This window comes from Gorilla gorilla, chromosome 6, assembly GCF_029281585.2.
Source record: "Gorilla gorilla gorilla isolate KB3781 chromosome 6, NHGRI_mGorGor1-v2.1_pri, whole genome shotgun sequence".
Classification (NCBI taxonomy): Eukaryota; Metazoa; Chordata; class Mammalia; order Primates; family Hominidae; genus Gorilla; species Gorilla gorilla.
This window is the reverse complement of record NC_073230.2, coordinates 31179314-31194700: the sequence shown is the minus strand read 5'-3', so window position 1 is coordinate 31194700 and position 15387 is coordinate 31179314. Positions and strand designations below refer to the sequence as shown.

General features: G+C 37.9%; 1 protein-coding gene across 8 annotated transcripts in view; it reads right to left on the bottom strand.

Moving 5' to 3' along the window:
• Positions 1 to 15387, bottom strand: part of STK31 (serine/threonine kinase 31) — a 133782-nt gene that overhangs the window by 76414 nt on the left and 41981 nt on the right. For all 8 annotated transcript variants that reach the window (XM_055347332.2, XM_031013448.3, XM_055347331.2 and 5 more), the window contains 2 exons: positions 8393 to 8508; positions 6753 to 6912 (listed from right to left, as the gene is read on the bottom strand). In XM_055347332.2, the coding sequence (XP_055203307.1) occupies positions 6753 to 6912; positions 8393 to 8508 (276 nt within the window). The remainder of the gene's footprint in view (positions 1 to 6752; positions 6913 to 8392; positions 8509 to 15387) is intronic.

Here is a 15387-nt window from a genome sequence, read left to right as displayed (position 1 = left end):
GTAGAAAAAAAAAAATTCTGCTTTCAAAAAAAGTCACATCTGTACTCATAGGATACTAAGTGCTAAAGCTCCATCCTGAATACTTTCACTATGCTCAAAACACAAAAACAAATAAGGCAGGTTTTTTTTCATCTTTTCATCTTATATGAAAATACATCAAGAAGTATTTTAATATCAAAAGTGTGGTTTAAATGGAAAAACAATAGGCTTTGCTGTCAGACATGTCTGGGTTCAAGTTCCACATTAACATTTAGAACTAGGGTACGGGCATGGTGGCTGACACTTGCAATCCCAGGACTTTGGGAGGCAGAGGCAGGAGAATTACTTGAGCCAAGGAGTTCAAAACCTGTCTGGACAACATGGTAAAACCCCGTCACTATAAAAAGTACAAAAAAATTAGCCAGGCATGGTTGGTAGTACACGCCTGTAGTCCTAGCTACTTGGGAAGCTGAAGTGGAGAATCTCTTGCGCCCTGGAGGTTGAGGCTGCAGTGAGCTGTGATCGTGCCACTGCACTCCAGCCTGGGTGACAGAGTGAGACCATACCTCAAAAAAAAGAGTAATTTTTTAATTTTAAAAAATTACAACTAGGTAATCTTGAACAATTTCCTTACCCTTGTAAGCCTGTTTCCTCACTTATAAAATGGGAGCAAATATGCCCATTTTAAAAGTTAATGTAAGAAAATGTTTATAAACACACTGCCTGTGTTTCATAGAAATTAAAAAATTAGTCATTCTGCTGTCATCTTCTTTCTCCCATAATCAGAAGTGATCAGTTAAAATCTAATACGTAAAATAACCAAAATCAAATCCCTTCTCCAAACTAAACATTCCTGGCATTTTCAAAAGCCTAGTTATCCTGCTCATATTTCTCATTCAGAGCCAGTCAGGCTGCCAACTGATCAACCTAGGTATGACTAGGGAGTAAGTTTTACAGGGTATAATCCACAGAGGCAGAAACCACAAATATTTAAGATGGAACAAGTCCAAACACAACAAGTATAGAGCTCACAGGTGCTAGGGAACGTTATGGTGGTTGTAGGGAATGGTTTACAAGAAAAACAAGAAGTTCTGTTCAGCCCAATACAATAAATTAAAGAAAACTGCAACAGGAAATAAATATACTTGTACCTAAGCTAATAAAGAATTTATGTGAAATATTTCATTTTCATACCCCTACTCACACACACAAACAACTACCTCCCAACAATAGGTGACTCAGACACTAATTAATAGTAAGGCAGAGTCTTATATGCATAAAACACACCACTCAGACCAGAAAAGATCCACATTAGCATGTATGAAAGCCACTCTGGTTTACAAGCCTAATGTCCCTCAAAAGCCAGTATCTCTTATAACAACTCCATAGGTATAGCTTCCAGGGTCCCTCAAGGGGCATGTTTAGTTACAAGAGTCCACATCAAGTATCTGTCGTTTGTAGTTCCTCCCAGTACAGATGCAATTTGACAATCATAAGTTATACCTACCATAAATAATGTTGCCTAGTAACACAGTTGAAATATTTTATCACATTACGAAGGGAACAAAGAGAAGGAGTTAACCAAAGGTAAGGTTTTCATGCAAAAAGGGAAAAGATTTTGCTACCCCTTATCCACAATCACCGGTTGTCTATTACACCTTTCTTACAAGGCTATAAATGAAGGAAATTATTAATATGAAGATACTGTAAAAGTTAAAGGTTTTACACAAACTATCATTACATTATCTCCAGTTCCTTTTCTTTCTAAAAAGATAACATTTCCTGAGTTCTAATTTGATTACACTGTGATCTGAGAGACTGTTTGTTATGATTTCAGTTCTTTTGCATTTGCTGAAGACTGTTTTACTTCCAATTATGTGGTCAATTTTAGAATAAGTGCCATGTGGCACTGAGAAGAATGTATATTCAGTTGATTTGGGGTAGAGAGTTCTGCAGACGTCTATCAGGTCCACTTGATAGATAGCTAAGTTCAAGTCCTGAATATCCTTGTTAATTTTCTGTCTCGTTGATCTAATACTGACAGTGGGGTGTTAAAGTCTCCCATTATTATTGTGTGGGAATCTAAGTCTCTTTGTAGGTCTCTAAGAACTTGTTTTATGAATGTGGGTGCTCCTTGGGTGCATATATATTCAGAATAGTCACCTCTTCTTATTGAACTGTTTCCTTTACCATTACGTAATGCCTTTCTTTGTCTTTTTTTAATCTTTGTTGATTTAAAGTCTGTTTTATCAGAGACTAGGACTGCAACCTCTGCTTTCTTTTGCTTTCTATTTGCTTGGTAAATTTCCCTCCATCCCTTTATTTTGAGCCTGTATGTGTTTTTGTGAGGAAGATGGGTCTCCTGAATACAGCACACAGATGAGTCTTGACCACTTAGCTAATTTGCCAGTCTGTGTCTTTTAATTGGTGCATTTGGCCCATTTACATTTAAGGTTAGTATTGCTCACTCAAAACCACACAATGTCATGGAAACTGAACAACTTGCTCCTGAATGGCTCCAGGGTAAATAATGAAATTAAGGCAGAAATCAAGAAGTGCTTTGAAACCAATGAGAACAAAGAGACAATGTACCAGAATCTCCAGGACAGAGATAAAGTAGTGTTAAGAGAGGAATTTATAACACTAAATGCCCACATCAGAAAGCTAGAAAGATCTCATATCAACCCCTTAACATCACAATTAAAAGAACTAGAAAGGCAAGAGCAAATGAACCCAAAAGCTAGCAGAAGACAAGAAATAAGATCAGAGAAGAATTGAAGGAGACAGAGACACACACCCACACAAAAAACACCCCAAAAAAATCAATGAATCTAGGGTCTGGTTTTTTTTTAAAAAAGTAACAAAACAGACCACTAGCTAGACTAATAAGAAGAGAGAGAAGAATCAAATAGACTCAACAACAAATGTTAAAGGGGTATCCCCACTGACCCCACAAAAATACCAACTACCATCACAGAATACTATAAACACCTCTACACAAATAAACTAGAAAATCTAGAAGAAATGAATAAACTCTTGGATGCCTACACCCTACCAAGACTAAACCAGGAAGTGTGGGGAAAATAAAGGGAGATCAGACTGTTACTGTGTCAATGTAGGAAGAAGTAGACGTAAGAGACTCCATTTTGTTCTGTATTAAGAAAAATTCTTCTGCCTTGAGATGCTGTTAATCTGCAACCCTACCCCCAACCCTGTGCTCCCTAAGACATGTGCTGTGTCGATTCAAGGTTTAATGGATTTAGGGCTATGCAGGATGTGCTTTGTTAAACAAATGCTTGAAGGCAGTATGCTTGTTAAAAATCATCACCACTCCCTAATCTCAAGTACCCACAGACACAAAACACTGCGGAAGGCCGCAGGGACCTCTGCCTAGGAAAGCCAGGTCTTGTCCAAGGTTTCTCCCCACGTGATAGTCTGAAATACGGCCTCGTGGGAAGGGAAAGACCTGACCATCCCCCAGCCCGACACCCATAAAGGGTCTGTGCTGAGGAGGATTAGTAAAAGAGGAAGGCCTCTTTGCAGTTGAGATAAGAGGAAGGCATCTGTCTCCTGCTCATCCCTGGGCAATGGAATGTCTCAGTGTAAAACCCGATTGTATGTTCCATCTACTGAGACAGGAGAAAACCACCTTAAGGCTGGAGGTGAGACATGCTGACGGCAATACTACTCTTTAATGCACCAGATATGTTTATGAATGTGCACATCAAAGCACAGCACATTTTCTAACCTTGTTTATGACACAGAGACATTTGTTCACATGTTTTCCTGCTGACTCTCTCCCCACTATTATCCTATTGTCCTGCCACATCCCCCTCTCCGAGATGGTAGAGATAATGATCAATAAATACTGAGGGAACTCAGAGACCTTTGCCGGCGCGGGTCCTCCATATGATGAGCGCCAGTCCCTTGGGCCCACTTTTCTTTCTCTATACTTTGTCTCTGTGTCTCTTTCTTTTCTCAAGTCTCTGGTTCCACCTGACGAGAAACGCCCACAGGTGTGCAGGGGCTGGCCACCCCTTCTGGAAGAAGCTGAATCCCTGAATAGACCAATAACAAAAACTCTGAAATTGAGGTAGTAATTAATAGCCTACCGACCGAAAAAAGCCCAGGACCAGACAGATTCACAGCCGAATTCTACCAGAAATACAAAGAACAGCTGATACCATTCCTTTTGAAACTATTCCCAACAATTGAAAAGGACGGACTCCTCCCTAACTCATTTTATGAAGCCAGCATTATCCCGATACCCAAACCGGGAAAAGACACAACAAAAAAAGAAAACTTCAGGCCAATATCCCTGATGAACATTGATGCGAAAATCCTCAATAAAATACTGACAAACCGAATCCCGCAGCACATCAAAAAACTTACCCACCACGATCAAGTCCACTTCATCCCTGGGACGCAAGGCTGGTTCAACATACGCAAATCAATAAACGTAATCCATCACATAAACAGAACCAACGACAAAAACCACGTGACTATCTCAATAGATGCAGAAAGGGCTTCGATAAAATTCAACATGCCTTCATGTTAAAAACTCTCAGTAAACTAAGTATTGACGGAACATATCTCAAAATAGTAACAGTTATTTATGACAAACCCACAGCCTCAAATTGAATGGGCAAAAGCTGGAAGCATTCCCTTTGAAAACCGGTACAAGACAAGGATTCCCTCTCACCACTCCTATTCACCATAGTATTGGAAGTTCTCGACAGGGCAATCAGGCAAGAGAAAGAAATAAAGGGTATTCAAATAGGAAGAGAGGAAGACAAGTTGTCTGTTTGCAGACGACATGATTTTATATTTAGAAAACCCCATCGTCTCACCCCAAAAACGTCTTGAACTGATAGGCAACTGCAGCAAAGTCTCAGGATACAAAATAAATGTGCAAAAATCACAAGCATTCCTAGACACCAACAAGAGGCAAGCAAAGAGCCAAATCATGAATGAACTCCCATTCACAATTGCTACAAAGAGAATAAAATACCTAGGAATACAGCTAATAAGGGATGTGAAGGACCTCTTCAAGAAGAACTACAAACCACTGCTCAAGGAAATAAGAGAGGACACAAACAAGTGCAAAAATATTCCATCCTCATGGATAGGAAGACTCAATATCATGAAAATGGCCATACTGGCCAAAAAATTTTATAGAACCAATGCTATTCCCATCAAGCTACCATTGACATTCTTCACAGAATTAGAAAAAACTATTTTAAATTTCATATGGAATCAAAGAAGACCCCATATAGCCAAGATAATCCTAAGCAAAAGGAACAATGCTGGAGGCATGATGCTACCTGACTTCAAACTGTACTACAAGGCTACAGTAACCAAAACAGCATGCTACTGGTACCAAAACAGACATATAAACCAATGGAGCAGAACAGAAACCTCAGAAATAACATCACACATCTAAAACCATCTGATCTTCGACAAACCTGACAAAAACAAGCAATTGGGAAAGCATCTCCTATTCAGTAAATGGTGCTGGGAAAACTAGACATATGCAGAAAACTGAAACTGAACCCCTTCCTTACACTTTACACAAAAATTAACTCTAGATGGATTAAAGACTTAAATGTAAAACCTGAAACTATAAAAACCCTAGAAGAAAACCTAGGCAATAGCATTCAGGACATAGGCATGGGCAAGGACTTCATGACTAAAACACCAAAAGCAATGGCAACAAAAGCCAAAATTGACAAATGGGATCTAATTAAACTAAAGAGCTCCTGCACAGCAAAATAAACTATCATCAGAGTGAACTGGCAACCTGTTCTCCTGAACAGGAGAAAATTTTTGCAATCTACCCATCTGACAAAGATCTAATATCCAGAATCTACAAAGAACTTAAACATACTTACAGGAAAAAGACAACCCCATCAAAAAGTGGGCAAAGGATATGAACAGGCACTTCTCAAAAGAAGACATTTACGCGGCCAACAAACATATGAAAAAAAGCTCAACATCACTAATCATCAGAGAAATGCAAATCAAAACCACAAGAAGATACCATCTCATACCAGTTAGAATGACGATCATTAAAGTCAGGAAACAACAGATGCTGGAGAGGATGTGGAGAAACAGGAACACTTTCACACTGTTGGTGGGAACGTAAATTAGTTCAACCATTGTGGAAGACGATATGGCGATGCCTCAAGGATCTAGAACCAGAAATACCATTTGACCCAGCAATACCATTACTGGGTATATACCAAAAGGAATATAAATCATTCTACTATAAAGACACATGCACACGTATGTTTACTGCAGCACTGTTCACAATGGCAAAGACTTGGAACCAACCCAAATGCCCATCAACGATAGACTGGATAAAGAAAATGTGGTACATATACACCATGGAATACTATGCAGCCATAAAAAGGAACGAGTTTTTGTCCTTTGCAATGACATGGATGAAGCTGGAAGCCATCATCTTCGGCAAACTAACACAAGAATAGAAAACCAAACACTACATGTTCTCACTCATAAGTGGGAGTTGAACATTGAGAACACATGGACACAGAGAGGGGAACAATACACACCAGGGCTCATTAGGAAATGGGGGGGTGAGGGGAGGGAATTTAGAGGACAGGTGCAGCAAACTACCACGGCGCATGTATACCTATGTAACAAATCTGCACATTCTGCACATGTATCCTGTTATTTTTTTTAGAAGAAATTAAAAAAACACTTCCTTATGTTCAACAGATAAAAACCACAATAGAGAAAAATTCCCAACTCACCACATATTCACAAGTTTTAATCTTCTCCTGAGCCAGACTGTATTCTGCCCATATTATCTCTAATCCATTCAAAGAAGCTGGAGTAGTAAAGCACCCTTCATCCAACACTTGTATAGCATCTGAAAGGTCTTTTCCGAAACGGACACTGATGTCGACATGCCTATTTTTAAAAACATCAACAAGAAAAAGATCAATAAATTAGAAAGCTCGTGTGAGAAAAAGTTACACTTTAATAGTAATGGTCTAAAAGTTATTGTTTATAGCACTGGCTTTGAAGGGGTACCTTTTAAAACTTTATATAAAATCATGTATAACTTATTTTTTTCAGTCCACATATTTTTATGCAGACATGCATAATTTAATATAAACTTTTAATTAAAAAACATCTGTGGATATACTAATTTCATGACATAAAAAATATGAAAAAATTAAAAATTTTTTAAACTATAAAAAAGCCAACTTCGAAAGTCTGCAGAATTTGAAATGGTATCAAATGAACCTTCAATTTTTGGTCTACAGATAATTTACAATGTCTAAGAGAAAAGACATATAAGAAACCCATTGTATCATAGGCTAATTGATCTAAACAAGAGTTAAGTTCCTATGGCATATTTTTAGTCACAAAAACAGCACTTCCAAATAAAGACCCAAAACATTTCTAATATTAAACACTAAAATATACGTGTCCTATACACACATTTAAGAAAAAGCAATAAAAACAACAAAGATAATTACTTACCCAAACTTTGGTGAATGAGTGGGTGACAGTAGGGTTAAATCAAGGAATAAATGTTTGCGAGTGAAAATTTTAAGAAGCGCCCCCTACCACCACAGGCTCAAAAACAAACAATAACAAACGTAGTGGGCTCGCTGAATGCTTTCATGTCACATCGCTTATTGCAAAGGCATCTGTATGATTCTTGCATACTTCACAAATTTTTATTTTATGATAATCTGTATATACTCATTCACTCATTCATTTTCCAACCCGCTTATTCCAATCCAGGGGTTGCAGGTGGCCACATCTATCTCAGCAGCTCAGAGCGTTAAGGTAGGAACCAATCCTGGACATGACACCCTTGCATTGCAGGGCACACTCACCCTCATACACACTCACTCATACTGGGACAATACAGACACACCAATTCACCTAAGTGGGATGTGAGAAGAAACCACAGTATTCCAAGAAAACCACCCAAATATGGAGAGAATGTGCAAACTCCACACAGACAGTGGGGCTCCAGCTAGGAATTGATTTTCTTCTTCAATGTTATAATGAAATAATGTTGAATGAAAACACGTTATTCAAGGACATGCTGTACTCCTGAAAATAACCCCAAGCAAAATAACTGGATATGGTAGTTTCCCATCAAACTATCACTTAAAAGCTATGTTGCTGTTTTTTCAACTTCAGTCTCAGTTATAACCTTAGAACACTCTAGCTCCAAGCAGTGACAGTAGAAACCTGACAAAAACAGTATAAAATTCATCTCAGAAATAACTATCTTTCTCTCTTTGAAGTCATAAAAATACAAAGGTTAAATTTTAAAGCAAAAATGGCAAGCACACAATTTAAACAAGGCACCAATTGATTAACAATTAGTTTAAAATATCCTTCTGAAAAATATGCTTTTACCTACCTCATTTCTTTCAGTATTTCCATCTTAGCTGCCAGATTTTTCATTCTGGTATCTATACAGGTCTTCAGAGTGCTTTCTAAGTGGTTAGTCAAATCCACAGCAGCTGCCTTCTCTTGCTGAAACAACGAATAAACACATCCTAGTGAGACCCAAATAGGAAACTGTATTTCTGCTATAATTTAAATAATTTTTGGCTGGGCACAGTGGCTCATGCCTGTAATTCCAACACTTTGGGAGGCCAAGGAGGACAGATGGTTTGAGCTCAGAAGTTTGAGACCAGCCTGGACAATGTGGCAAAACTCTGTCTCTACGAAAAAATACATGGGTGTGGTGGTGCATGCCTGTAGCTTAGCTACTTAGGAGGCTAAGGTGAGAGGATGGCTTGAGTTAGGGAGGCAGAGGTTGCAGCGAGGCGAGATTGTGCCACAGCACTCCAGCCTGGGCAACAAAGCCAGACTCTGTCTCAAAAAAAAAAAAAAATTCCAAATTTGAATAAAATATAATAGAATCTAGCTGCTGATTTTTATTTCAAATTAATATTTATTTGAAACTGCTTCAATTAAATAAAGAATGAAGGCTTCAATGATTCTAAACAAACTATACATTATCACTCCTGGCACAGCTTTTTGGAATTTATTCATTCATCATCTTTTTTTGGTGCTATGTCTTTTTTTAAATTGTGGTAAAATATACATAACATAAAATTTATCATTTTAACCATTTTAAAATGTATAGTTCTGTTGCATTAGGTACATTCATATTGTTGTGTAATCATCAGCACCATCCATCGCCAGAACTTTTTCATCTCTCCTAATTAAAACTCTGTATCTCTCAAACACTACTCCCTATCTCCCCTCCCCCTCCCCCAAGCCCCCAGAAACCACCATTCAACTTTGGGTCCCTACAGATTTGACTGCTCTAGGAACTTCGAATAAAAATACTGTATGCAAATATGCCTGTATTAATGTCAAGCAACAACTCCCTTTGGCACAGGGAGTATTTTCTAAGCAATAAAGAGAGACATTTCATAAAGATAAATGGGTCAATTCATCAAAAAGATCCAACAATTCTAAATGTATATTTGCATAATAACAGAACTTTTTTTAAAAAAATCACAAAATCTAATAGAACAAAAGGGAATAAAACAGACAAAACTACAATAATATTTAGATTTCAGTACTTCTCTCTCAGTAGTTTATTGAATAAGTAGAGAAAGAATCTGTCAGGGTCTAAAAGACTTGAAGTCCACTATCAACCAATTCAGCCTAATATTTATAAAACACTTCACCCAACAGCTATAGGATACACATAACTTTTAAAAATGCATGAAACATTTCCAGGCAGACCATATGCTGGGTAATGAAACAAATGTCAATAAATTTAAAAGGACTGAAACCATTCAGAGTATGCTCTCTGATACCAAGAAAATTAAATTAGAAATCAGTAACAAAATATATTGCAGGAACCACTGAGTATTTATCCAAAAGAAAGGAATTAACATGCACTTCTAAGTTTACTGCAGCACTATCACAACATCAAAGACATGGAATCAACCTAAGTGTCCATCAATGGATCAAGAAAATGCAGTATATACAATGGGATACTATTCAGCCATAAAAAAAGAATGAAATCCTGTCATTTGCAGCAACATGGATGGAACTGGATGTCACTCTATTAAGTGAAATAAGCCAGGCACAGAAAGAAAATATTTTACATTCTTGTTAATATGTAGGAGCTAAAAAAAGTTGATCTCATGGAGGTAGAGAGTGGAATACCAGAGGCTAGGAAGGATGTGGTAGGGATAGAAGAATAAAGAAAGTTTGGTTAATAAGTACAAACATGCAGTTAGATAGAAGGGATAAGTTCTAATGTTTGATAGCAGATGACTATAGTTAATGATGTATTGTATATTTCAAAATAGCTAGAAGAGAGGTCTTGAAATGTTCCCAACACACAGAAATGATAAATCCTTGAGGTGATCGATATCCTAAATACCTACACTTGATCATTACACATTCTAGGCATATGACAAAATATCACACATACACCAGTAAACATATACAAATACTATGTACCAAGAAAAAAATAAAACGTATATTGGGGAAATCTTCAAATTTGTGGAAATTAAGCAACATGCTTCTAAGTAGCTCATGGTTCAAACTAGGATTCACGAGGAAATGTTGTAAATATGCTTCACTAAATAATAAACAAAACATATCAAAATTTGTGGTTTGTAAATAAAGCAATGCTTAGAAAGAAATCTTTATCTCGAAAAGTATATTACAAAAGAACAAAAGATTTAAAACAATAATATGGGGACTTCAGGTTTTGGTTTCACATGGAAGGAGCCTGGAAGTCACTATGCCATCCTAACACATATTAAAAAGCTGAACAAAGTGGAAATCAACAACTTTTCTCAGATCTGTAAGAAAAGGTGAGATAGGTAGGGTCACTGGGAAAACTGCTACTCCTAAAATTAAACAAACAGACAGGGATACGGAGAATCACAACATACTGGAACAGAAATTTCTACAGGAAGCAGTGCCTAGATAGGAAAACCTGGACTGCTGACAAACTGCTGGAAACTAGGTGTGGACAAGACAGAGAGTTGAAAGCTCCAGGGGCATCCAGTCATGGGGGCCCCCATGCTTTTGTGAATTTTACCTCCAGGAGCTAGATCAGCTTCTCACAGTAAATACAGTATCATACATATCATCGCAGTAAAATCCCCTCATGCTTCCAGCAGTGGGAGGGGAAAACAAACCATTTTGAAATATCCCAGAGCACTCTGTACTTCTTAATAAGATCTACCCTGAAAAGAAACCAGTTAAGCAGAGCCTAACCTGCTGAGGTTTCATCAAAGCCTAACTGACCTGGGGGATGGAAATATCCAACTCCAGCCAGCTCTATCCTTCCACATGGGAGGAGGTAAATACCCAATTCCATCCTACTCTAGCCATCCTATCCCACCTAAAGGGGGAGGAAAAAATTGAGAAATGCTTGTGAATTCACAGGCCAGAGGCATAGACTCACAAAAAGACTGACATCTAATCACAGGACTATACAACACATCACTCCCCCGTACATCTTACAATTACATTATTAAAGACATATTTAAACCAATTGCTTTTTTACCTGATATATCATATACAGTTATCAAGAAAAAATTACAGCTAGGCACAGTGGCTAATGCCTGTAATTCCAGCACTTTGGGAGGCTGAAGTGGGTGAACTGCTTGAGCCCGGGAGTTCAAGACCAGCCTGGGCAACATGACAAAATGGTCTCTACCAAAAAAAAAAAAAAAAATGCAAAAATTAGCCAGGCATGGTGGTGCACACCTGTAGTCCCAGTTACTCAGGAGGCTGAGGTGGGAGGATCACTTGAGTCCAGGAGGTGGAGGTTGCAGTGAGCCAAGATCACGCCACTGCATTCCAGACTAGACAACAGGGCAAGACCCTGTCTCAAAAAAAAAAAAAAAAAAAAAAAAACAGAAAAGAAAAGAAAAGAAAAAATTACAAGGCATACTCTAGGGCAAAAACTACAGTTTGAAGAAAGAAAACATTCAGAACCAGATGTAGACGGGATGTTGGAATTATCAGACAATGAATTTAAAACAATTATGATTAATATGCTACGCATCATAATGGAGAAAGTAGATAGCATGTAGTAACAACAGACAGGCAATGTAAGCAAAGAGATGGAAATCCTAAGAATGAACCAAAAAGAAATGTTAGATATCAAAACACTGTAACGGAAATCAAAAATCACTTCAACATCCCTCTATCAGAAGTGGACAGATCTAGCATGGAAAAATCAGTAAAGATACATTTGAACTCAACACCAATAAATTGGATATAATTAACATCTATAGTGTACAGTTGATAATTAACATCTACAGACTACAGCTGACTCTTGAACAAAGCAAGTGTTAGGGGTGCCAACCCCCTACCGTCTTGAAAATTTATGTATAACTTTAGATTCCACAGAAACCTAATTACTAATAGCCTACTGTTGACCAGAAGCTTTATTGATAAGACAAGCCATCAGTTAGCAAGTATTCTGTATGTCATATGTATTATATACTGTATTCTCACAGTAAAGTAAGCCAGAAAAAAGAAAATGTTATTAGGAAAAGCATAAAGAGAAGATATATTTACTATTCATTAAATGGAAGTGAATCATCATTAAGGTCTTCATCCTCCCTCATCTTCACATTGAGCAGGCTGAGGACAGGGAGGAAGAGGAGAGGTTGGTATTCCTGTCTCACCGATGGCAGAGAGGGAAGAAGTGGAAGGGGAGGCAGGAGAGGCAGGCATAACTGATGTAACTTTTATTTAAAATATCCACATATAAGTGGACCCATGTAGTTCAAACTCATGTTCAAGGGTGAACTATGCTTCATCCAATAACAGCAGAATATACATTCCTGTCAAGATCACATGGAAGATTCACCAAAATACGCCACCATATTCTGGGCCATAAAACACACCTTAACAGAGTTAAAAGAATAGAAACCATACAATGTCTGTTCTCAGGCCACAGTAGAATAAGCTAAAAATCAATAACAGAAAGATAATTGAAAAAAATCTCAAAACATGTAAGGATTAACCAACATTACTAATAACACATGAGTCAAAGAAGAAATCTCATGACAAATTTAAAAATACTTTCAAGATAAAAATACAACTTACCAAAATTTGTAGAATGCAGCATAGGCAGTGCATTGACAAAAATTTACAGCATTGAAATGTGTATATATTAGAAGTGAAAATAAACTAATATTAATAATCTAAGTTTGCTCCTTAGGAAATTAAATCTCCTTCAGCAAATTAAATCTTAATATCCAAAAATAGGAAAGTATAAATCAATTGATTTGAAAACAGGAAATCAGGAGAGAAAAACCAACAAAACCAAAAGTTGATACTTTGAAAAGATGAATAAAATTGGTAACACTACAACCAGGCTAATAAAGAAAAAAAAGACAGAGGACACAAATTGCCAGTATCAGAAATGAAAGGAGGGCATCAGTACAGATCCAATGGAAATTAAAACTTAAAAATATTATGAACAACTCAAGTCCCACAAATTTGATAACCTAGATTAAATGAACTAATTCTTTGAAAGACATAATCTGCCAAAGCTCACACAAAAATAATCTGAACAGGCCAGGTGTGGTGGCTCACACCTGTAATCCCAGCACTTTGGGAGGCCGAGGCGGGTGGATCACGAGGTCAGGAGATTGAGACCATCCTGGCTAACATAGTGAAATCCCGTCTCTACTAAAAACACAAAAATTAGCCGGGCATGGTGGCGGGCGGCTGTAGTCCCAGCTGCTTGGGAAGCTGAGGCAGGAGAATGGCGTGAACCCAGGAGGTGGGGCTTGCAGTGAGCAGACATCGCACCACTGCACTCCAGCCTGGGCAACAGAGTGAGACTCCGTCTCCAAAAAAATAAAAATAAAAATAAAAAATAATCTGAACAGACTTATTTCTATTTTTAAAATTGAATCAACCATTAATAACCTTCCAAAACAGAAAATGTCAGGCCTATATAAGTTCACTGGTAAATTCTACCAAACATTTAAGGAAAAGACTATACCAATTATCAGTCATTGAATAGAAGCAGAGGAAATACTTCCAAACTCATTCCATGAGGCCAGCATCACCCTAATACTGAAATCAGAAAACAACATTACACAAAAAGAAAGCCACAAACCAATATATGTCATGAACATATATGTAAAAACCCTCCAAAAAATTAGAAAACTGAATCCAACAATGTATGAAAAGAAACAGTTGATGCCTGAACAACACAGATTTGAACTGCACAGATCCACTTACAAATAGATTTTTCTCAAAAAGTTACACAAGGTGTGCCTGCCTGGTACACCTTGTATAACTTATTGAGAAAAAAAAGTAAAAATTTTAATTTATTTTAAAATAATTTTAACTTCTTTTTAAATAAGTTAGTAAGTTAAATAATTTTAACTTATTTTAAAATTAAATAATATTAAGTTAAAATTATTTAACTTATTTATCCCTCCACCTCTTCCATCTCTGTCACCTGTGAGACAAGACCAACCCATGCTCTTCCTCCTCAGCCTACTCAACATGAAGACAATGAGGATTAAGACTTAATAAAACGTAAATACATTTCTTCCTTATGATTTTCTTAATAATATTTTCCCTTCTCTAGATTACTTAATTGTAAAGATACAGTATACAATAAATATAACACACAAAAACGTGTTTGTTAGATTAAATTATTTCAGACAGGGGCTTCAAGATGACTCACTAGAGGCCACTGTTATTTGCCTCCTTCTGAAATAAGAGCCAAAATAGCAAGTAGATAATCACACTTCAAACAGATCATCTAAGAGAGAAATGGGACTTCAACAGAGAAGTGACAGGAAACACATAAAGGAAGGAAGGAGAAAGAAGAGAAGCAGCCTTCTTGGCTGGGAGCCTGGACAGGCTCCTCAATGCATAGAAGGTAAACGAGAGACCCCAGTGGCCCATATTCTCACTGCAAACTCCTGCAATTCTAGCCACAAAAGGGACCTTTGATCCTCATGTGCTCTGAGACACAGAGAGCTGCCCAGAGACTACACAAGTATATTGCTCCATACAGGGAGCTCATGTTGGGTCCCATACACCCACCCCCCAATCCTAAGCAACTACAGCATGCTGCCATTTTGTGTGCCCAGCCCCAAGCAGACTGCATCGTGGTCTAGGGCCCAACATCCCCTACAACTCCACAACCCTGGAGCAAAGCTGACATCTCCTGCCCACAGCCACCACTGCAGCTGGCTGCAAGTACCTGCGAAGAGGTAGGAGCCACTGGCAGCAACCCTGTTCCCTACGGCAGAGGAACAGCCATACATCTTGATGGCCCTGAGGAAATGCTATCCTGCTTGCAGCCACCACCACTACTGGCTGCTGCTGCCACAGAATCAAAACACAAGCCACTGGCAGCCACTCTACCCCCAAGAAGGG